This window comes from Nerophis ophidion, linkage group LG21, assembly GCF_033978795.1.
Source record: "Nerophis ophidion isolate RoL-2023_Sa linkage group LG21, RoL_Noph_v1.0, whole genome shotgun sequence".
Taxonomy (NCBI): domain Eukaryota; kingdom Metazoa; phylum Chordata; class Actinopteri; order Syngnathiformes; family Syngnathidae; genus Nerophis; species Nerophis ophidion.
In genome coordinates this window covers 217,933-242,157 of record NC_084631.1, presented here as the reverse complement: position 1 = coordinate 242,157, position 24,225 = coordinate 217,933, and the positions used below count along the sequence as shown (strand labels likewise).

General features: G+C 39.3%; 1 protein-coding gene across 1 annotated transcript; it reads left to right on the top strand.

The window, feature by feature from the left end:
• The first annotated feature begins 3,097 nt into the window (after positions 1–3,097).
• LOC133539536 (zinc finger protein 33B-like) lies at positions 3,098–15,465 on the top strand. Its single transcript, XM_061881511.1, has 2 exons — positions 3,098–3,554; positions 11,911–15,465. The coding sequence occupies exons 1-2, from the start codon at positions 3,428–3,430 to the stop codon at positions 13,029–13,031; spliced, it is 1,248 nt and encodes a 415-aa protein (XP_061737495.1). The 5' UTR covers positions 3,098–3,427; the 3' UTR covers positions 13,032–15,465.
• Positions 15,466–24,225: the final 8,760 nt, after the last annotated feature.

The following is a 24,225-nucleotide window of genomic DNA, read 5'->3' as shown; positions in this document are numbered from 1 at the left end:
AGTGACTCAGTATTGACACAGTATCAATACAGTTTTGCAATGTGTCCAAACGATACATGAAGCCTCATCAACCCATCACTACTTATTAGCGTCCTGCTCACGTCTTTCTCAGTCCATGTGCTTTCACGACAGTTGGCACACTTGACGTTACAAAGCTGTACTGCTCTGTTCAGCTGCCTTCCTTTTTTTTTTTGAAATTTTTATTTATACATTTCAACAATTACAAACAGTAAGCCAAACAACAATATAAAACATTATAAAACATTATGAAAACAGCACAAAACAGTGCCAGGGGGTTGTAAATTTAAAATAACAAAAATAGAATACAAACAAATATATATATATATAATAAACAAAGTGCAAAGCCATAGGTTCATTCAGATTCATTAAATAACTTAAATTTGGAACACAGCATCATCGTTTTCACAGCTTTTTTGTTGTTAGAGGTAGAGAGTGTTTTAATGTAAAGTTCAAAATCTTTTTTAAAGGCACAAAAGATAGGTCGGGTATTGAGAAACTTACATTTATGAATATAAAACTTAGCCAACAAAATAATGAGGTTGCAAAGGTAAAATTCCTTTTCACATTTTTGTTCATACAGTGTAAAACCAAAAATCACATCTTTAAAGCAAAGCACAAATTTGTCATAAATATTGTCCAGGATGAAGCGACAGATGCCTGCCATAGTGATGGAGTGTTTTCACAAGTATAAAACAAGTGGTTGACAGTCTCTGGGTGCATGTTACATAACATCAATGTCCTTCTTCTATTTAACCATTACAGTCTTTACAGGGTAATAACCAGGAATGATTTTAAATGATATCTCTTTGACTTTGTTGGGAAGTAAATACCTGTTAGGAAGGGACCACGTTTTGACCCAACAGATGTCATTTACAACATTATTCCATAAGGAAATGACATAGGAGACAGACACACAATCATTTCGGAATAAGCTGCGGATTTTTCTTTTTTTTTTTTTTTTTTTATCAAAGCAAAGTTTCCCCACAGGAGTGTCAAGTGGATCATTCACAATTTTTACAGCAGAAAGAGGAGGTGTGTAAGCCCTGTACAACATAATAACACCTGTTGGAATGTACAACATAATAACACCTGTTGGAATGTACAACATAATAACACCTGTTGGAATGTACAACATAATAATACCTGTTGGAATGTACAACATAATAACACCTGTTGGGATGTACAACATAATAACACCTGTTGGAATGTACAACATAATAACAACTGTTGGAATGTACAACATAATAACAGGTGTTGGAATGTACAACATAATAACACCTGTTGGAATGGCATCAAATACAATGGAAAATTGTTTGGGAGTCACAGGTATCTTAAAATGGTTGAGAAATTCTTGGTAATTAAAAAGTTGACCTTCCTTATTGAAAAGCTGACTCACTAAAATAATGTTATTGTTAAACCAATTGTTGAGGAAAATAGATTTCCTTTTGTAACATATGTCTTTATTGTTCCAGATGAAATATTTGGTAGGTGAGAAGTGGTGCTTGTATAAAAGAGAGCATGCTAGAAGGGCTTGTTTGTGGAAGTTTGAGAGTGCAACAGGAATCCTATCAATGTTAGAATTACACAATAGCAAAAATGTTAGGCCTCCAAGGTTAGAGAATACATGATGAGAAATAAAGTTCCAAATTGAGGTAGGGTCTTTCAGGTAGTGTCTTATCCAATTAATTTTAAAGGTGTTGTTTAGTGTAGTGAAGTCAAGAAAGTTTAGACCACCCTGATTGTAATTGTTCATTATAACTGATTTATTTATATACTGAATTTTGTTTTTCCAAATAAAGTCAACCAGTATTTTGTCAATAGTTTTACATATTTTTGGGTAATAAAGCGTAATCTTACCGGCTGTCCGTTCAGCTTTTGCTTTTGTCACAACTGTGGGTTATCGTCAAGGATAGCAAACCTTCTCCCATTCTGTGCTGCGGTGGCGTCTTCTGACTTATGCTCTCCTTGATTAGACGCAGCTCTCTAATTATCGGGCTCGCGCACCAGCAGGTGAGACGGGAGCGCGCGGCGCTCTTTCTGCGCGTGAACGTGAATAGATGGGGTGATCATATAAACAGACTGGCTGAACTATATTTTACCTGGGGTTGCCAAGGTGAATAGGGGGTTCGGATGTGCTTTACCAAAAAATATTATTTTATTTTATTTTTTTATTTTTTTAATGGGGTTTGGTTGGTTGCCAGGTCGCTGAGGTTACGAGCACGCGCATCAGCTGACGAGACAGCTATTTGCCGCTAAAGTCACTTTTTAGACTTAAGAGTTCATCTTTCATGTTATCAGTTTGAGAACTTTTTTTCCCTCTCTTTCGATTTTTCCTTTCTTTTATTGTAACTGGATCTGTGCACTCTTATTTTATATTAATATTTTCTACCGCTTGTCCCTTTGGGGTCAATTATATCCGTTATTTCGGAATAATTCCCGCCAATAGAGTGATGTTTGTGTACATTAAATTATTCTGATGTACATCGCATCTCATAACTGATACTACTCATTGTTTCCTGGATTAATTATTGTTATTTTCTTATTCAAAAGTGAAACCAACGATTCCGGAAACGCTGAAGTAAAAAGTTTGATGTATGTTGCTGTTAAAGTGAGACAACTTGAACAAGTTTGACTCGTTAAAAGTCTGAGCAACAAATGAAGATGCAAACTATTCACTGATTGATGTTGTTGAAAAGAGAAGAGCCTCAATAGAAATGAAAATAAATAAATGAGAGTATTTTGGATGAAATGAGCAAGTAGGAATGAGGTGTAGGGAACAACAATAAAAACACGTGGAAGGGTAAATTTAAATAATTCAGGCAGTAATATCGCTACAATTTCTAGCACTTTCACTCTTGTCATTGCAATAAATGTCGCACGGGGGCGCCACTGAACCCCATCATTAAAGCTTTGTTTGATATACTTTGAATTTATTTTTTAAAAAATAAGACACTCTTTTATATCACATTGTTATTCAAATAAATATTACAGGAAAGAAAAGCATGGTAACAGTAACGGCAGGCAATATTTTGCCTCTTCGTCCCCTCGGCTGTGACGTCATTCCCAGCTTCCGGCGTGAACGGAAGGCAGCGGAAGTGTGCCAACTGTCGTGAAAGCACATCGACGCAGAAAGCCGCAAGTAGGACTAATACGTCACTCTTATTATTTGTTCTCCAGTTTGAAATATTTACGGCCTATAAAATACATCTTTGATTCTTTAGTAAAGGATAAAGTGGTATTGATGCGCTAGAAGCACTGTGCCGCTTCTCGTGCTATCTTTGCTTGTTAGTTAGCTTAGCTGGCTAGTTAGCTTAGCTTGTTAGCTGCTAACAGAAGACACAGAAGTTATCAACACATCGCTAAGTAGAGATCAAGTGTGAGAGTAAAGTGTTGTGATTGTGTGAAAATGTGCGAAAGAAGGATAGCAAAGTATGAGGAGGAACTTTGTCCAACAAAAGAGGAGGACGAGCGACAACGTCAACTACTGGACGTTTATTATAAGAAACATCATCAAGTTGTGTTACACAGAACAGGTTTGTTTACTTTTTACTCTCACATCTTTACTAACTTTATATTTGATGAATAACACTATGCTTAATATATTGTGTATAAGAAGTTGTGTTGTCTTGTGAGGATGATGCATTCCGTCTGCTACTTGCAACGTGGTCTTGCAACCACGTGGTTGTCTGTGTTCTGTGGAATGTAACTACTAAAGATGAGTTACATATCCCAGTCCATTTGTACTACAAACTGTCAGTGGTGGAACAAGTCAGAGCCGGGCCGGGGGCATGACACAAATAATAAAGCTAATTCTACCATCATTTTACAACATACACATGCCAGAAAGGCATGTGTATCTTTAACCAGGTTTTAAAACGTTTCAAAACCATTTCTGCTGAAATTTGCATTTTCCCGACATGCATTTATTTTCCCACTTTCACCACAGCATCAACCCGTTCACAGGATGTAGAAAACATATCAAAGGGGATCTGTTTTTTTCTTTTAACTGTGCCTATTGTTCACAAACCTTATGTTAGACATTAACATGTTTTGTTTTTTATTTTTTATGAATTCTAAGTTCTAAAGAAACGTCAGCAAAATCTTAACTATCCTAGATTTATCAATGGAGTCAATGGGATCACCTCTATTCCGCTCACTAAGCCCCCTAAATAAGAATTAGTTGATCAATATAATATACCCAGAAGTCATTTTTTAATCGCTATCTCTAAAACATCCTGTAAAAATGCATATCCTTTGGAAATATGCCTTACAATAGCCACAAACTGGAGGATACATTTTTAATTAGGATACGATTTGAATAAATAATGTAAAGGTTGAATGGAAATTTCCAGGGTGTATCCCTTCTTCTGCCCACCTGTAAGTCCAAAAGGGAAAACAAAAGGGAAAAGCGGTAGAAAATGGATGGATGGATAGGAAAAAAGCACATCATCGACATGCCTCAAATGTTTCCTTTTTAAAGGGGAACCTTATCAGCAGACCCATGTAAGCGTCAATATATACTTTGATGTTGCAGAAAAAAGACCGTATATTTTTTTAACCGATTTCCGAACTCTAAATGGGTACATTTTGGCGAGTTAAACGCCTTTCAGTTTATCGCTTCAGGAGCGATGACGTCAGAATGTGACGTCACCTAGGTAATGAAGCCGCCATTTTCATTTTCTCAAACACATTACAAACACAGCGTCTCCGCTCTGTTATTTTCCGTTTTTTCATGCCTTGTCGGTGTGTTGTCGGAGGGTGTAACAACACTAACAGGGAGGGATTCAAGTTGCACCACTGGCCCAAAGATGCGAAAGTGGCAAGAAATCGGCCGCCAGACCCCCATTGAATGTGCCGCAGTGTCTGCACATTTTACCGGCGATGCTAAGGCAGACATGGCACAGAGATGTATGGATAACCTGCAGATGCATTTGCAACGATGAAGTCAACGAAATCACAAAGGTGAGTTTTGTTGATGTTGTTGACTTATGTGCTAATCAGACTTATTTGGTCGCATCGTGACTGCCAGCTAATCGATGTTAACATGCTATTTAAGCTAGCTGTATGTACAATTGAAACTATTTTTAAATCCAGCGTTTCCCTCCACCCACATTTAATGCCAAACAAACACTTACCAATCGACGGGTTTAAGTTGATCCAGTTTCACAAGATGCGAAACTTCCGATCGTTGGTCTGCACATTTTACCGGCGGTGCTAAGGCAAACATGGCCGAATAGCGTCAATAGTTATTCGCTCAATAGCTTCAGTTTGTTATTCAATTTAGTTTTCGCTATCTGCCTCCATACTCTATCCGTTTCAATACATGTGTAATCCGTGGAATCGCTTAAACCGTTGAAATCCGAGTCTGAATCCGAGCTAATGTCGCTATATCTTGCTGTGGTAACCGCCATGTTGTTTGTATTGGCAGCACTGGATGACCTCACAGGAAAATGGACAGTGGCTTCGAAGATAGCTAAAATAAGGCACTTTAAAGCTTTTTTTAAGGATATTCCGGGACGGGTAACATTTTGGAAAAAAAAACTTCAAAGAATAAAACAAGCCACTGGGGACTGATTTTTATTGGTTTTAAGCCTTTTGAAATTGTGATAATGTTCCCCTTTAAGGTCAAGACAAGTGTTGCCTTAAAGGAGGGCTCATATTTTAGGGCACCAAGGCAAGTTAGAAGGGCACCAAGGCAAATGTTATTTTCTTTCCAGTTTGTTGATTAAATGCAGAGTCGCTCACATTTATTTGTGCAATAAATCTTTGAACAATTTTGACCCGTACTTTGGGTCAAAGCATAATAATTGTGTAAATGCATCAATAAGTACATTATGCTTGTGTAAGGTGTTTTTTTTTTTTAACCTTTATTTTGTTAGCGCAGTCAGACCTATTATTCTGAAGGGGGAAGTGTGTTGCTGTTCTCAGAACGATGTGTGGAGGCGACACTTGCGACTGCTGTCCTGTTTCTACATTATTCCAACATTGATGATGTCGTTCACAACAACACAAGCAGATGAGATGTGTTGCAGGTGTATGGATTTTCCTTGCCAGTTTTAGCTTCGTAGCTTAGTCGCTATTCCAAATGACCGCCTAAAGGACGGGACAATTGTGTGTTTAAAGGATGAATGAGTGGTCCAGAACACATTTTCCATCCATCCATCTTCTTCTGCTTATCCGAGGTCGGGTCGTGGGGTCAGCAGCCTAAGCAGAGAAACCCAGACTTCCCTCTCCCCAGCCACTTCGTCCAGTTCCTCCCGGGGGATCTCGAGGCATTCCCAGGCCAGCCGGAAGACATAGTCTTCACTATGTGTCCTGGGTCTTCCCCGTGGCCCGAACCAACTCATCTGGCTCCTCTCCATGTGGAGGAGCAGCAGCTTTACTTTGAGTTCCTCCCGGATGACAGAGCTTCTCACCCTATCTCTAAGGGAGAGCCCCGCCACCCGGCGGAAGAAGCTCATTTCGGCAGCTTGTACCCGTGATCTTGTCCTTCGGTCATAACCCAAAGCTCATGACCATAGGTGAGGATGGGAACGTAGATTGAACAATAAATTGAGAGCTTTGCCTTCCGGCTCAGCTCCTTCTTCATCAAAACGGATCGATAAAGTGTCCGCATTACTGAAGACGCCGCACCGATCCGCCTGTTGATCTCACGATCCACTCTTCCCTCACTCGTGAACAAAACTCCGAGGTACTTGAACTCCTCCACTTGAAGCAAGATCTCCTCCCCAAGCCGGATATTGGCAATCCACCCATTTCCGGGTGAGAACCATGGACTCGGACTTGGAGGTGCTGATTTCCATCCCAGTCGCTTCACACTCTGCTGAAACTGATCCAGTGAGAGCTGAATATATTGGCCAGATGAACCCACCAGGACCACATTATCTGCAAAAAGCAGAGACTTAATCCTGCAGCCACCAAACCACATCCCCTCAACGCCCTGACTGCGCATAAAAATTCTATCCATAAAAGTTACGAACAGAATCGGTAACAAAGTGCAGCCTTGACGGAGTCCAAGCCTCACTGGAAAGGTGTCTGACTTACTGCCGGCGATGCGGACCAAGCTCTGGCACTGATCATACAAGGAGCGGACCGCCACAATAAGATCTGTGCCTTGTCCGAGTCCACAAAGCACATCTAGACTGGTTGGGCAAACTCCCATGTACCCTCAAGGACTCTGCTGAGAGTATAGCTGGTCCACAGTTCCACGACCGGGACGAAAACCACACTGTTCCTCCTGAATCCGAGGTTCGGCTATTTGTCGTAGCCTCCTCTCCAGTACACCGGAATAGACCTTACCGGCAAGGCATTATTTTCTCTAACAAATGTTGCTTTTTCTAAGAATGACAACATTTCTCTTATATTTGTGTCAATTTCCCTAATATTGTGCAGTGAACAGTAGATTTTGTTTTATTAGCCAATTCTGTGACTCCGTAAGTCATTGTTGAAATAATATGCTTTATTTTTTTTGTTGAGTTCAGTGATTATTGACTAGATTATTACTTTGGGAAGGTGAGAGAAGAAGAGTTGTGGTCTTGTGAGAATTGTCTGGTTTGTCCATCCTAGGCCACCGTAGGTCACGTGTGGTGCATCACCAGACCTGCTAATGTTAGCCAAGTTAGCTGCTCATGCGTGTTGGAGTGGAGACGGCTGAGGGGAGTCGTGTATGAAACAAGCTCAGCTTCCTCATGAAGGTGACGTGATGATGTCACATAAGGACTACACTCACAAAAGAATGGCAACGTTTGGGCCCCCGGACCAGCTTTATTTGTGCCATATTGAGGCAGCGCTTTTTTACGCTTTCAGACCAAACGAACAAAAGAAGGCCTTTTGTATGCAGTTTGAGAGCCGCAGCCGGAGAAAATAAACACACAGTGTATCCATGACTGCAAAGTTCATTGACCGTTTGTCTGATTGATTGACTAATGTTTTAATACCTCTGGACATTGACTTGAAATATTTCTGTCAATCACACAAACATGCTTGTGGGGGAGTTTTCTGTGTCTACGTACCTTCCACACATGCGTACACCCACCGGAGTGACATTTTTCCAAGTTGCACCATCCCCACATTTTTCAACCTATTCAAACCATTCCAGCATCAACTCATTCCACTCATCCTGGACATTCAAACTAACACTTTCTCAAGTTCCAAACGAAATTTCAATTTTCCTTTAAATTCAAACTCTTCACCATTTAAACCAGGGGTCTGAAACTCAATGTACATGGGGGCCACTGGATGCAGAAACTGGGTGAGGCTGGGCCGCAAGAAAAGATTTCTTAAAAAATGTAACATGCGCTTTTTAATGAATTCACTTTCTATGAATGGCTTTCCCGCCCTAGCAACATACTTGCCAATCCTCACCATTTTTCCGGGAGACTCCTGAATTTCAGTGCACCTCCCGACAATCTACCGGTGCAACCATTCTCCCCAATTTTTACCAATTTTCACCCGGCCGACATTATTAAGGGCTGCCGTGACTGCACTGCCTTTAACGTCCTCTACAACATTGGTTCTCAACATTTTTTCAGTGATGTACCCCCTGTGAACATTTTTCTAATTCAAGTACCCCCTAATCAGAGCCATGCATTTTTGGTTGAAAAAAAAGAGATAAAGAAGTAAAATACAGCACTATGTCATCAGTGTCTGATTTATTCAATTGTATAACAGTGCAAAATATTGCTCATTTGTAGTGGTCTTTCTTGAAATATTTGGAAAAAAAGATATAAACATAAATAAAAAAACTTGTTGAAAAGTAAACAAGTGATTTAATTATAAATCAAGATTTCTCCACATAGAAGTAATCATCAACTTAAAGTGCCCTCTTTGGGGATTGTAATAGAGATCCATCTGGATTCATCAACTTACTTCTAAATATTTCTTCACAAAAAAAAACAAAAAAACTTTAACATCAATATTTATGGAACATGTCCACAAAAAGTCTAGCTGTCAACACTGAATGTTGGATTTTTTAAATTATTTTTTCAGTTTATAAACTTACATTCATATTTCATTGAAGTATTATTCAACAAACATATTTATAAAGGATTTATGAATTGCTGTTTTTTTTTAGAATGTTTTTAATAAATCTCACTTGTCCCTTGGCATACCTTCAAGTACCTTTCAGGGGTTTGCGCACCCCCTAAAAGAGGACTACTGCTCCACTACATGTCATCGCGCATGCTTTTATATCACACAACCAACATGCCGGCTCCACAACATGTTGTATGAATCTTGTGCAGAACAACGTACGTGGCTGCAAGACGTACTTGTTCAACAGCCATACAGGTCACACTGAGGGTGGCTGTATAAACAACTTTAACACTGTTACAAATATGCGCCACACTGTGAACCGACACCAAACAAGAATGACAAACACATTTTGGGAAAATTTCCGCACACTAACACAAATGCAGCCCTAACTCTCCCGGGCTACAATATACAACACCTCAACCGACGCAAGTAGGGAGGGTAGGGGGTTGGTGGTAGCGGTGGTGTGTATATTGTAGCCCGGAAGAGTTGGGTCTGCATGGGATTCTGGGTAATTGTTCTGTTGTGTTTATGTTGTGTTATGATGCAGATGTTCTCCCGAAATGTGTTTGTCATTCTTGTTTGGTGTGGGTTCACAATCTGGCACATATTTGTAACAGTCTTAAAGTTTTTCTTACGGCCACCCTTAGTGTGACGTGTGTAGCTGTTGATCAAATATATCTTGCAATAACACACATAGATATTTCATGGCCAGATGCAACATACAACTAGGCTTGCACGCTGTCAGTTCATGATGTAGGGGGCGCTAAAGGCAGCACCCTTATGGCACTCCCTGAATATTTTTGATCTGGTACAAATCTACAGGGGCTTTGAGAAAATTGATGCCCTGAAATTCAGGGGTCTCCCGGGAAAATTGGGGATGTTGGCAAGTATGACTCTGTCAAGCGCCATTCATATTAAACTCGCGGGCCGCACCAACATTAAATTGTCATATCAAAGTGCGGGCCGCATAATAACGTCTCACGGGCCGCATGTTTGAGACCCCTGATTTAAACCATTTTAACATTCAAACTATTCTTACATTCACACTACATTCTGTCAGCAATTCAGTTCAATATCAGCATTGGAGCATTCACACGCAATTCCTTGAAAAATTGCCTCATCTACTTATTATTATTATTGTTATTATTATTATTAAATGTAGCTTACCATATTGCTGAAAAATGTAACTTTCCCTTGGAGATTAATAAAGTACAGTATTTCCTTGAATTGCCCCGCCGGGGCGCTAATTAATTTAAAACCTCTTCTCACTCCGGCATTTACCAAAGGGATGTGGTAAAGGCAAGCATGCGGTAATTATTATAAAACCTCTTCTCACTCCAGCACTTACCAAAGACATGCGGTAAAATTAGTCCTGCGCTTAAAAATTTGAGTGTGATGTAAGGATACCATCATGAAAAGCACATTTAATTTAAAAAACACGTTATTATGGTCTTACCTTTACTTATAAATGAAGTCCATGCACAGCTCCTTCTGATCAAAAGCATCGATAACTTGTTTATAGAAGTCTTCCTTATCTTTCTTCAGGTTCAAAGTCTCTCTGTCTCGATGGAGATCTTCCTTTATCACCTCCTGCTTCGATTGAAAGTCCAGTTTTGAAAATTGTTTTATTTTAGATATATGTAATCCTCCATGTTAAAAGTGCAAGCAAGAGAAACAAATAAACACACGCTGCTCACTCTTGCTGCTTGTTGTCACTTCTTCTGCAGCCGAGTAGTCGCAAGAAGGATCACTAGCGCCCTCTACCACCAGGAGGCGGGAGTCATTTAATGACTCATATTTGACACACGCAGCTACGGTATATTAATAAAACATAGCTGCTTACTGTTCTTTTTAGCATCTTCAACAGCTTGGACCTTAAATCCTACTGAATAGCGCTTAATCTTTTTCCCTTGATGCGATTTCAAATTATTGAAATCAGTGTCCTCCATTTTGAAAATGATGACAGGTGAAGTGTCACTCGTGACGTGACTAGTGTGACCCGGCGGAAATTCTAGGCATATGCTAATTATTTAGCGAAACGAGTTTGACTCGGGGTTCATCCTGAGCCGGCGGTAATGCTAAGCACGCGCTAATTAGTTTGCAAAACGAGTTAGACCCAGCAGTAATTCTAGGCAGGCGCATACTATATACCCGGCGGCAATTCAAGGAAATACGGTCTGTCTGATACTGATTTTGATTGAATGTGTGGACTGCATGAATGATGCCTTTTCAATTCTCACTCTAACCCAATTTGAGTGTCTAGAAACGCACTAAATTAATATAATCCATTATTACTATCATTCATAAGGTAAACAAGTTATCTTTTGAAGGTGTAGTCAGTAATCTGATTACTTCTTCCCAGTTTAACTGTGGTGACACTATCTAAATGAAAGCAAAACAGATGTCATCTTTCTTGGCCAAGATGTTGACTGTGCTCATGCTTCTTTTATAACAGACATGTCTCTAAAGAGAATGTGAAAATGACTAATTATTGTCCACCAGCAGGGGGAGCTCATCACTAGTACTACTGTGTGGAGGCTGGCATGTGGTACATTATTTCCTGTGTGTGTATGACTTATTCAGAGGGAGAACAGCACACTTTCACGTATGGTGTCTACCATTAAGGATTGCAGGAATGACTTTTAGGAAGTTTTTATATGAATAAGATGGATTGGATGTTGGCCTGGGAAGACATTCCCCTGAAGGTCTTCTTCATGTGTCAGCTGGAAGTACCCTGACTGCTGTGAGGGGAAACTGATGAGATTGTGAGATCATATGTTGGTGCAGGACATTGTCTCATGTGACTGAGCAAAACTGGACTTTTCTGAAGAATGTTTGTTTTCTCCTGTCCCGCAGACCTCGATGAAGAACATCTTCCTCGTGAGCAGGAGGTGGAACCACAGTACCCCCACATACACAAGGAAGAAGGGGTACCACATTCCCAACACATCAAAGAGGGAGGAGAGGAGCCACAGCCCCCCCACATTAAAGAGGAAGACGAGAAGCCACAGACCCATAATGTTAAACTGACCCTTCACATTAAAGGGCAAGCGGAGGACCCACTGAACTTACACATCAAAAAGGAAGAGGAGGACTCACTGACCCCCAACTTTAAAGAGGAAGAGGAGGACCAAGAGCCGCCGCAGATTAAAGAGGAAGAGGAGGAAAAGGGCATCAGTCAGCCTAAATGGTTGGAGGAGTTCCCAGTGACTGGTGTCCCTGTGAAGAGTGAAGATGATGAGGTGAAAGGTGAAAGTGAGGAGAGGGGAGGGGGGGAGCCTCCAAGCAGCAGCTCAACACAACACATGACAACAGAAGCTGATGGAGACCACTGTGGAGGATCACAAGCAGACAAGCTCTTAGCTCCACTATCAGATAGTGAGGACACAACGTCACACTCTCCTGACACTGATGATGAAGACTCTAAAGATGATAAGACATGTCACACTGACAACACTCACTTCAAATGTTCTCTCTGTCACAAAACCTTTAAATACTATAGTTCTCTGAAATTACACATAAGATCACACACTGGAGAAAAACCTTTTTTTTGTTCACTCTGTAGTAAAGGTTTTACACAACGTCAGAATTTGAAAGTACACATGAGAACACACACTGGTGAAAAAACTTTTTCCTGTACAATCTGTAGTGAAGGTTTTGTAGAAAGTCGCAATTTGAAAAAACACATGAGGACACACACTGGAGAAAGACCTTTTGTTTGTTCAACCTGTGGTAAAGGTTTGGCAGACAGTAACAATTTGAAAAGACACATGAGAACACACACTGGTGAAAAGCCTTTTTCCTGTTCAACCTGTGGTAAAGGTTTTACACAAAGTCAACATTTGAAAAGACACATGAGGACACACACCGGTGAAAAACCTTTTTCTTGTTCAATCTGTGGTAAAGGTTTTACACAAAGTAGTAGTTTGAAAACACACATGAGAACACACACTGGTGAAAAATCGCATTCCTGTTGAATCTGCAACAGAAGCTTTTGTTGACGATCAAAGCTTGTAGCACACATGAGAAGACACCCAGGAGAGAAAGTGTTGAGTTGCAGTGTGTGTGGTGAAAGATTGTCTTCTAAGTAGCAGTGTAAGAAACACAAGTGTGCTGGTGAGAACAGCAGCAGCAAATGAAACTGCAGGATTTGAAATAAACTCTCAAGACTTTCATTTTGACTTTCTAACAACTTCAGCACATATAACATGTGTGACATTGTTGTTTGTCTAACAATCTGTTTAATACATTTCTACATTTATAGATTAGATATTTTATATTACTGCTTTTTTCAGTCAAGTAAATGCATTAATATGCAACATTGTGTACTTATATTAAAAAATGGACGGAACAATTTGAGTAAAAAGGTGAGAGTAAACAATAAAAGACATATTTTACATGCAATAAACATTTTGTGCACACACACACACATATATATATATATATATTTATATATATATATATATATATATATATATACAGTGAAGATAATAAGTATTTGAACACCCTGCTATTTTGCTAGTTCTCCCACTTAGAAATCATTGAGGGGTCTGAAAATTTCACAGTAGGTGCATGTCCACTGTATGACAGATAACCTAAAAAGAAAATTCCAGAAATCAAAACCTATGATTTTTGAACAATTTATTCGTGTGATACAGCTGAAAATAAGTATTTGAACACCAACATTAATATTTGGTAGAGTAGCCTTTGTTTGCAATTACAGAGGTCAAACATTTCCTGTAGTTCTTCAGCAGGTTTGTACAGACTGCAGGAGGGATTTTGGCCCACTCCTCCACTCAGGTCTTCTCTAGATCAGTCAGGTTTCTGGGTTGTCGCTGAGTAACACAGACTTTCAGCTCCCTCCAAAGATTTTTAATTGGATTTAGGTCTGGAGACTGGCTAGGACACCCCGGAACCTTGATATGGTTCTTAATGAGCCACTTCTTTGTTTTCCTGGCTGTGTGCTTTGAGTAATTGTCATGTTGGAAGATCTAGCCACGACTCATCTTCAATGATCTGACTGAGGGAAGGAGATTTTTGGCCAAAATCTCACAATACATGGCTGCAGTCATCCTCTCCTTAATACAGTACAGTCGTCCTGTTCCATGAGCAGAAAAACACCCCCAAAGCATGATGCTACCACCCCCAGGCTTCACAGTAGGGATGGTGATCTTGGGATGGTACGCATCATTCTTCTTCCTCCAAACACACATAGTGGAATTATGACCAAAAAGGTCAATTTGGGTCTCATCTGTCCACAAAACTTTCTCCCATTAATCCTCTGGATCATCCAAATGGTCATCGGCAAACTTAAGACGGGCCTTAACATGTTCTGGTTTAAGCAGGGAACCTTCCGTGCCATGCATGATTTCAAACCATGATGTCTTAGTGTATTACCAACAGTCACCATGGAAACAGTGGTCCCAGCTCATTTCAGGTCATTGACCAAGTCCTGCCGTGTAGTCCTGGGCTGATTCCTCACCTTTCTTAGCATCATTGAGACCCCACCAGGTGATATCTTGCACGGGGCTCCACTCTGATTGAGATTGAGCGTCATGTTTAGCTTCTTCCATTTTCTAATGATTGCTCCAACAGTGGACCTTTTATCACCAAGCTACTTGGCAATTTCTCCAGAGCCCTTTCCATCTTTGTGGAGTTGTACACTATTGTGTCTGGTGTCTTTGGACAGCTCTTTGCTCTTAGCCATGCTGAATGTGTGGGTCTTTCTGATCGTATGGGGTGGACAGGTGTCTTTATGCAGCTAACGACATCACACAGGTGCATCTGATTCAGGATAATACAGTGGAGTGGAGGAGGACTTTTAAAGGCGGACTAACATGTCTTTGAGGGTCAGAATTTTAGCTGATAGACAGGTGTTCAAATACTTATTTTCAGCTGTAATACACAAATAAATTGTTAAAAAATCATAGATTGTGATTTCTGGATTTTTCTTTTTAGGTTATCTGTCATACAGTGGACATACACCTACTGTCAACATTTTAGACCCCTCAATGATTTCTAAGTGGAAGAACTTGCAAAATAGCAGGGTGTTCAAATACTTATTTTCTTGACTGTATGTTCTGGTTCACATCTGAAACATCTTCTGGACCACTTCAGGAAGCATATTATTATTTACTTTATACATCATTTGAACAGTTGTCTTTTATTCACTTTTAAAATGTGTGATTTTATGAATCATTTGATGGGTCTCTATAATGTATTTTGTTAATTATTGTTATTACTCTGAATCATGATGGTTGTGTTGTGATTATTTTATATGTATGTCCCCAGGCCTTTATGCAGTATAAAAGTGAGAGAAAACAGCATATGTTTTTTTGTGGAAAGATGGCTTTGTTTTAAAAATCTTACATTTGTGGATACATCAAATAAATCCAGTATTGTGTTTAAAAATGTGTTTTTTGTTTTTTCTCTTTTTTAACATCCCCAAAACAACATCAATATCAGTCAAAGTTTGGAGTGTCAGACAAAAGCCAATATTGTATATCATCCCACAGAGATTTACTTTGCATACATTCTTAAAATGAACTGTTTATTGTGTTTCCCTATCACAGAACGAACAAGTGTTGTATCCAATTGCAAAACAACATCTTAAAAATTAAATGAAGTTATGAGTATTGTTTTGTTCCAGAGAAAATACAGTAAAGAATTCATAGTAAATAGTTGAAAAAATGACATACTGTAATTCAAATATTTTGAATGAAAGCCTTCTTAATTTTTGTAATTCTTTTTATTTGCAGGTCGTACTTAATGAAATCTTCAAATAATAAAACACTTTTATCAGTCAATAATTGCATCAGTGACCAAATACCTTTTTCAAACCATTGCTGTTCAAAGATGGATTTGTTTCTCATTTGAATATAAGAACAATTCCATAGTGGAGTATTATGTGTGATGAAGTTGTGTTTGTAAATTAGTTTCCAGTACAACAACACTTGCTGGTAGGGATGGGTACTGTTCACTTCTAATTCCATGTTTTATGTGTTATATATGTCAATATATTGTGTGTTTGTATTTTGCCAACATGGTAGAATCACATGATAGGCAGGTTGTATCATGTTTTTCTGTTACCTTGAGGAAATGGCATAAAGAGGAAGATGACAATATAATGTCACTTGGACAATGATGTACAGAACAGAGGAGATTTAGTTCATTTTTATTTTTGCTTTTAGGTGATTCTTTTTTTAATTATTATTTCACAAAACCTCTCCATTATCCAGCGATGGATTTCTGGTAGCTGCTTAAAAAGAGATGGAAGGAGATAGTGAGCTGATGTATGAGGAAGGTATGGACATGGATAGGACTAGAGGGGAGAGAGGAAAGAAGGGGAGAGGAGGTCATGAAGGAAAGTAGAGCGCTAAGAGAGTAGAAAGGAGGAAACAGATTCTGTAGATAATTGCAAGATTATATATACATTGAAGTCAGATCAAGACATGAAAGATATTAATTTGATGACACTGGTTAAGAGTTCAGTTCAATTTTAGGACTAGATAGAACAATCCCATGATACAAGATAACCTGAGTAGAGTGGAAATAATAGGCTACCTCCTTCAGCGCTGCCTCAGAGTGGTTGTGGTGTTAGACCTGGTTGGGTGGGATTGTAAGAGATGAAAGAAGGACATTGGAGAGGTGGAGATGGCCAAAGTGCTAAAGGACGGAAGTAGTTTGATTAAATGTAAAAATGGAGAGTAAAAGAACAAAAGCAATGCGATTGCAAAAGCTGTGCAATAAGATACTAAAGAAAATAATGGAAGTGGGAGAATGAAAGGGGGCAAGAGGAGTGGTGACAGGAATCCCAAGAGGAGAACATTTAGAAGATTTGAAAAGAGAAATGAAAGGGGGAACTGTCACAATGATGAAGACATTGATGGCATTTGGAAATAGGGCAAAGACGGAGAGTGAATTTGTGCTAGTGCAGTTTGTCCAGGAAGTCATCCCAGAGAGAATCATGATAGGGTTTTTAAGTTTTTACGTTAGAACTTACGTGCCACCCCCAGTATGTCGTTTCAAGTGCCAACGCTATGGGCACATAGTAGTGTGTGTCATGCCAAGATGAGATGTGGACGGTGTGGAGGGGAGCATGAATATGGACAATGTGGAAGTCATGAACAGATGAAGTGTTGTAACTGTGGGGGAATCACACAGCAGCTTATGTGGGCTGTGTCATTAGGAAACTGAAGTACAGCAAATGAGAGGAGCGTATGTAATAAACTGTACAGGATATATGAAGAGGAAAATGAGCAGCTGAGTGGAAAGAAGCTGTAATAATTCCAATATGCAAACCAGGAAAAGACCCGAAAGTGGCAGGTAATTATAGGCCGATAGCTTGTATAAAATAAAATATTATAGAGTAGGGTTCAATCTCGGTCCACACTCCATATCAGAAGGTGGCACTCTTAAAGCAGAAAAGAAGAAGAAGCAGAGCAGTACTGCCTTTTAACGTCAAGTGTGCTAACTGTCGTGAAAGCACATCGACGCAGAAAGACGTGAGCAGGACGCTAATAAGTCAGTCTTATTATTTGTTCTCCCGTTTGAAATATTTATGGCCTATAAAATACATATTTGATTCTTTAGTAGAGGATAAAGTCGTCTGGATGCGCTAGAAGCACTGTGCCGCTTCTCGTGCTATCTTTGCTTGTTAGTTAGCTTAGCTCGCTAGTTAGCTTAGCTTGTTAGCTGCTAACAGAAGACACAGAAGTTATCAACACATCGCTAAGTAGAGATCAAGTGTGAGAGTAAAGTGTTGTGATTGTGTGAAAATGTCTACATTACAAATGTTGAGAGCGTTGGTGGATCAGCGACTAACTGCTGCCGTTGAAGAAATATTTGTAGTGTTAGAAAGAATGATAGCAGAATACGAGGCGGAACTTTCTAGAACAAAAGAGGAGAACAATCAACTACTGGACGCTGTTTTCACGAAACATCAAGTTGTGTTACACAAAACAGGTTTGTTTACTTATTGCTTTCAAATGTTTACTCATTTGATATTTGACTAATAATAAGAAAATGATATTTGGAATATTTAATAGATGGCGGAGTAGAGCAAGTTGAAAACTGAAGCTCCCCTGTGCATGCTCTAAAAAAACTCTAAGCTACTTGGATTTCTGCCATAACTTTTTTTTTTCTTTTATGAACACCACTTTCCTCATTTTTCGCACACATGCTACAAATTTCAATGAAAAAGGCAACAATGGAATCAGGATCGTCCTCGTCTCAAACATCCGTCGTCACTGAGGCCTACCTTGAGACTCTACTCAGGAAATGTTTCAATGAGGCTGAGGTTAGATCCCAAAAGCGATTCCAGCGATTGGAGGATCAACTTGGGTCAATTCAAGATACTTTATCCAAGCACGCTGCCGACATAGAAACTGTCCGCAATGAAGTGTCTTCTATTGAAACACCAGTCCATAGCAATGAGGACACTATGCTCAAGTTCACCAGAAGGCTCACACACATTGAGAAAAAAAAGACAGATCTGGAGGACAGAAGCATTAGAATAATTGACATGAAGGAAGGCGAAGAAGGAAATAACACGCTGTCTTACCTGCCCGCCAACATCCCCAAGTGGTTCCCTGCCTTGGCTGCTCGTCCTCCGGAGCTCATGAGGGCCCCCCGCTCCAATCTGCCCGTCCCAGGACCATGATTGTCAGGTGTCTACGGTACATGGATAAGGACCGCATCCTCAACCAGGCTAGAAAAACATCCTCTTCAGCTCTCTAGGGAACTCTGTTGGCTTTGCCCCGGACTACAGTGACTACAGTGACTACAGTGACTACAGTGACTACAGTGACTACAGTGATTACAGTGACTACAGTGACTACAGTGACTACAGTGACTACAGTGACTACAGTGACTACAGTGATTACAGTGACTACAGTGACTACAGTGACTACAACGACTACAGTGACTACAGTGACTACAGTGTTTACAGTGACTACAGTGACTACAGTGACTACAGCGACTACAGTGACCACAGTGACTACAGTGACTACACTGATTACAGTGACTACAGTGACTACAGTGACTACAGCGACTACAGTGACTACAGTGACTACAACGACTACAGTGACTACAGTGACTACAGTGTTTACAGTGACTACAGTGACTACAGTGACTACAGTGACTACAGCGACTACAGTGACCACAGTGACTACAGTGACTACAGTGATTACAGTGACTACAGTGACTACAGTGACTACAGCGACTACAGTGACTACAGTGACCACAGTGACTACAGTGACTACAGTGATTACAGTGACTACAGTGACTACAGTGATTACAGTGACTACAGTGACTACAACGACTACAGTGACTACAGTGTTTACAGTGACTACAGTGATTACAGCGACTACAGTGATTGCAGTGACTACAGTGACTACAGTGACTACAGTGACTACAGTGATTACAGTGACTACAGTGATTACAGTGACTACAGTGACTGCAGTGATTACAGTGACTACAGTGACTACAGTGATTACAGTGACTACAGTGACTGCAGTGACTACAGTGATTACAGTGACTACAGTGACTACAGTGACTACAGTGACTAGACTGACTAGAGTGACTACAGTGACTACAGTGATTAAAGCGATTACAGTGACTACAGTGATTACAGTGACTACAGTGACTACAGTGACTACAGCGACTACAGTGACTACAGTGACCACAGTGACTACAGTGACTACAGTGATTACAGTGACTACAGTGACTACAGTGATTACAATGACTACAGTGACTACAACGACTACAGTGACTACAGTGTTTACAGTGACTACAGTGATTACAGCGACTACAGTGATTGCAGTGACTACAGTGACTACAGTGACTACAGTGATTACAGTGACTACAGTGATTACAGTGACTACAGTGACTGCAGTGATTACAGTGACTACAGTGACTACAGTGATTACAGTGACTACAGTGACTGCAGTGACTACAGTGACTACAGTGACTACAGTGACTACAGTGACTAGACTGACTAGACTGACTAGACTGACTAGAGTGACTACAGTGACTACAGTGATTAAAGCGATTACAGTGACTACAGTGACTACAGTGATTACAGTGACTACAGTGACTGCAGTGACTACAGTGACTACAGTGACTACAGTGACTAGACTGACTAGACTGACTAGAGTGACTACAGTGACTACAGTGATTAAAGCGATTACAGTGACTACAGTGATTACAGAGACTACAGTGACTACAGTGATTACAGTGATCACAGTGGCCACAGTGACTACAGTGACTACAGTGATTACAGTGATTACAGTGACTACAGTGATTACAGTGACTGCAGTGACAGTGACTACAGTGATTACCTTTGAATACAGTGACTACAGTGACTACAGTGACTACAGTGATTACAGTGACTACAGTGATTGCAGTGATTACAGTGACTACAGCGATTGCAGTGACTACAGTGACTACAGTGATTAAAGTGATTTCAGTGACTACAGTGACTACAGTGATTACAGTGACTACAGTGACTACAGTGATTACAGTGACTACAGTGACTACAGTGACTACAGTGATTACAGTTACTACAGGGACTACAGTGACTACAGTGACTACAGTGACTACAGTGACGCGACGGCCAAGCTGAGACGACCCTGCTCTCCACGATGTACAGTGCTCGAAAAGCTGTCTTTGAAGCCTTTCTCATCTATTGAGCAACTATCAAACTCTCCAAAGGCTCCCAACAACACTTTTTTGACAATCCAGCAGATTGGGGAATTAGTTAGGAAACTATTTTTGCATTTTGAAGTTGTTCTATATTTAATATGTGATACTTACTATGCCTCATACATATGTTATATATATATACATATAAATATATATATATATATATATATATATATATATGATATGTGTGTATATGTATGTTTATATATATATATGATATGTGTGTATATGTATGTTTATATATATATATATATATGATATGTGTGTATATGTATGTTTATATATATATATATATATGATATGTGTGTATATGTATGTTTATATAAATATATATATATATATATATATATATATATATATATATATATATATATATATATATATATATATATATATATATATATATCTTGATTGGATTATCCAGAGGATAGTGCTCGATACCGTGATAGAGCGCAATAATAATAAGTTAATAATCAGGTTTCTTGCAACAGTTACATTCCTAGGAATGTAATCAGGTTTCTTGCGACAGTTACATTCCTAGGAATGTAACTGTCGCAAGAAACCTGATTGCTCTCTCAACGGAGGGTGCTTACAAACATCAGTGGTTTACCAAGCAAAGGTAACACGCAAGGACATTAACACATCCGACACGTACGTAGGATTAACCGAAGGAGCGTTTGAAACCAGATGGAATATTCACAAGGCCTCCTTTAGAAACCAGACTTTGCGGAATTCTACAGAACTCAGCAAGCACATTTGGAACCTCAAAGACAATAATGTTGAATATTCAACAACATGGCAAATTCTTGCATCCAGCACACCTTACAACAGTGGTAATAAAAGATGCAACCTATGCTTAAAAGAGAAACTGTTTATTATATATCATCCAGATCTGTCATCCCTCAACAAGCGCAGTGAAATCATTTCAACATGCCGCCACAGACGGAAACACCTCCTAGGTAACACATGAGCCAATCACCACGCCCCTACGCCTGCCTGTACCCACCCACTCTGTGCCCTATACAAACCATTGTATGTGAATGCTTCCATTAAAATCTCCTGATGATTGAGGGAACCCCTCATGAAACACTTCTGTAGAGATGAAGTAGTCTTGTGATTTTTCCCACACCTACATATATATATAGCCAAGAGTCATATATTTTTCCGTGTTTATGTATTGCCTGCAATGTGTGAGTGTATTTTTCTCTGTGTGTGGATGAGATTTTGTTTATGTTTTTGTTTGAATGGTCCAGTTGTTGTGTGCATGTTTGTGTTGTGTGTCTGTGGCCCACAGTCCTTGACCACATGCCCTCTTCTCTTGTTCATGTTTCATGAACAAAGGAATCATTTATCTGACCTTGATCACACACCCTCTTCCTTTTTTCATGTTCCTGAAATAACTCGATATGTATAGTTCTGATAGTGAATTCCCTCTGAAATAGAGGAGAATGACGATTTGATAAACTACCAAAATTTGGAATCAATCCATTTCTCAAATACAAATCACAAAGATTTATGAGCGAAATGGACAATGCTCATCAAAAGACCATCAATGATTGTTTATATTATACTGATGTCACATTTGATAAAACATTTATGCAAGATGATAACATATCTCTAGTACATTTTAATAGCAGGAGTCTATACTCTCATTTTGATGATATCCAGGACTACTTGAGTCAATTCAAATCTCCATTTAATATTATAGGTATTTCAGAGACATGGATGAATGAGAAGACATGTAATGAGTTTGAATTAAATGGGTATGAAATGTTTTGCACCAACCGTAAAACTAAGAGAGGAGGAGGTGTGGCTCTGTATGTGGACAAAAATATCAACTGTAGTATTGTAAATGATATGTGTTTAGCTGTTGAGGAACTCTTTGAATGCGTCACTGTGGAATTATCATTTTCAAATAGGAAACACATTATTGTAAGCTGCGTTTATAGAACACCAGAATCCGACTTGAAAATATTTAATGAATGGATGGAAAAATTATTAAAAAGGAACAAAAAATATATAGTATGCGGTGACTTAAATATTAACCTTTTGAATCCTAATAAACACAAACACAGCGCAGAATTTATTGACAGCATGTTCTGCATGGGCTTATTCCCACTGATTACACCAGCCACAGGAATCCCAACACACAGCACCACACTTATTGACAACATATTCTGTAACATTGTGGATCAGACTGTAACTGGAGGCTTGTTAGTGAGTGACCTCAGTCATCATTTACCAGTGTTCATGGTGTACAATAATAACTGCAAAACATCCAAACCTGGAATTAGTGAATATTATCGAAGAGCCACAACTGAACGATCATTACCAGCACTTAAAAATGATTTAGCGAAACAAAACTTGGATTCTGTTTTTCAAACGTCAGATATAAATGCAGCTTGTAATTTATTTCATGACATTTTTTTCTGACTTTATGATACACTCTGCCCCATCAAAAAATGCACTATAACTAACTCCAAAAAAACTCCATGGATAACCAAAGGGCTTGCGAACGCTTGCAAAAGGAAAAATTATTTATATAGGACTTTTCTATAGGCATCAAACCATAGAAACTGAAGAAAAGTACAAAACATATAAAAATAAATTAACTAGCATATTAAGAGCAAGCAGGAAAGAATACACCAGCAAACTATTAATCCAAAAGAAAAATGATATAAAGGGAATTTGGAAGGTATTAAATACAATTATTGGGCATGGTTCAAACAGTCCTTGTTATCCCGAGTTTTTTGTTGAGAACGACCAAATCATAAGTGACAAGAAGATGATTGCTGACGGCTTCAATATGTTTTTTGTTAATATTGGGCCTAAGCTGGCAAAAAAAATCCCAATTAATGATGAACAGCCCATGGAATTTATTGAAAAAAATTCTTATTCGATGTTCCTTACTCCGACTGTCGAAAAGGAAGTCTTGGAGGTTATTCAGAAGAGCAAGAACAAAACATCACGTGACATCTATGACCTCGACATGAGGACGGTCTGGAACGTAGCAGAAGAAATCATCAAACCATTCACACACATCTGCAATTCATCTTTTCGACTTGGACAATTTCCTTCACAAATGAAACTCTGAAAAGTCATCCCCATCGTCAAATCTGGAGACAAACACCACTTCACAAATTACCGGCACGTCTCCCTTCTGCCACAGTTATCAAACATATTGGAAAAATTATTCGATAATAGACTTCGTGGCTTCATTGAAAAGCACAAATTATTATCCGATTGTCAATATGGGTTGCGACCAAATAGCTCAACTTCATTAGCTCTAATTGACTTAATAGAGAACATTACTAATGGTATCGAGAAGAACAAATTTGTTATAGGAATTTTTATTGACCTGCAAAAGGCTTTCGATACCATTGACCACCAGATTTTGGTAAATAAACTGGAAAACTACGGCATAAGGGGATTGGCAGGGAAATGGCTGGAGAGCTACTTAAATGAGAG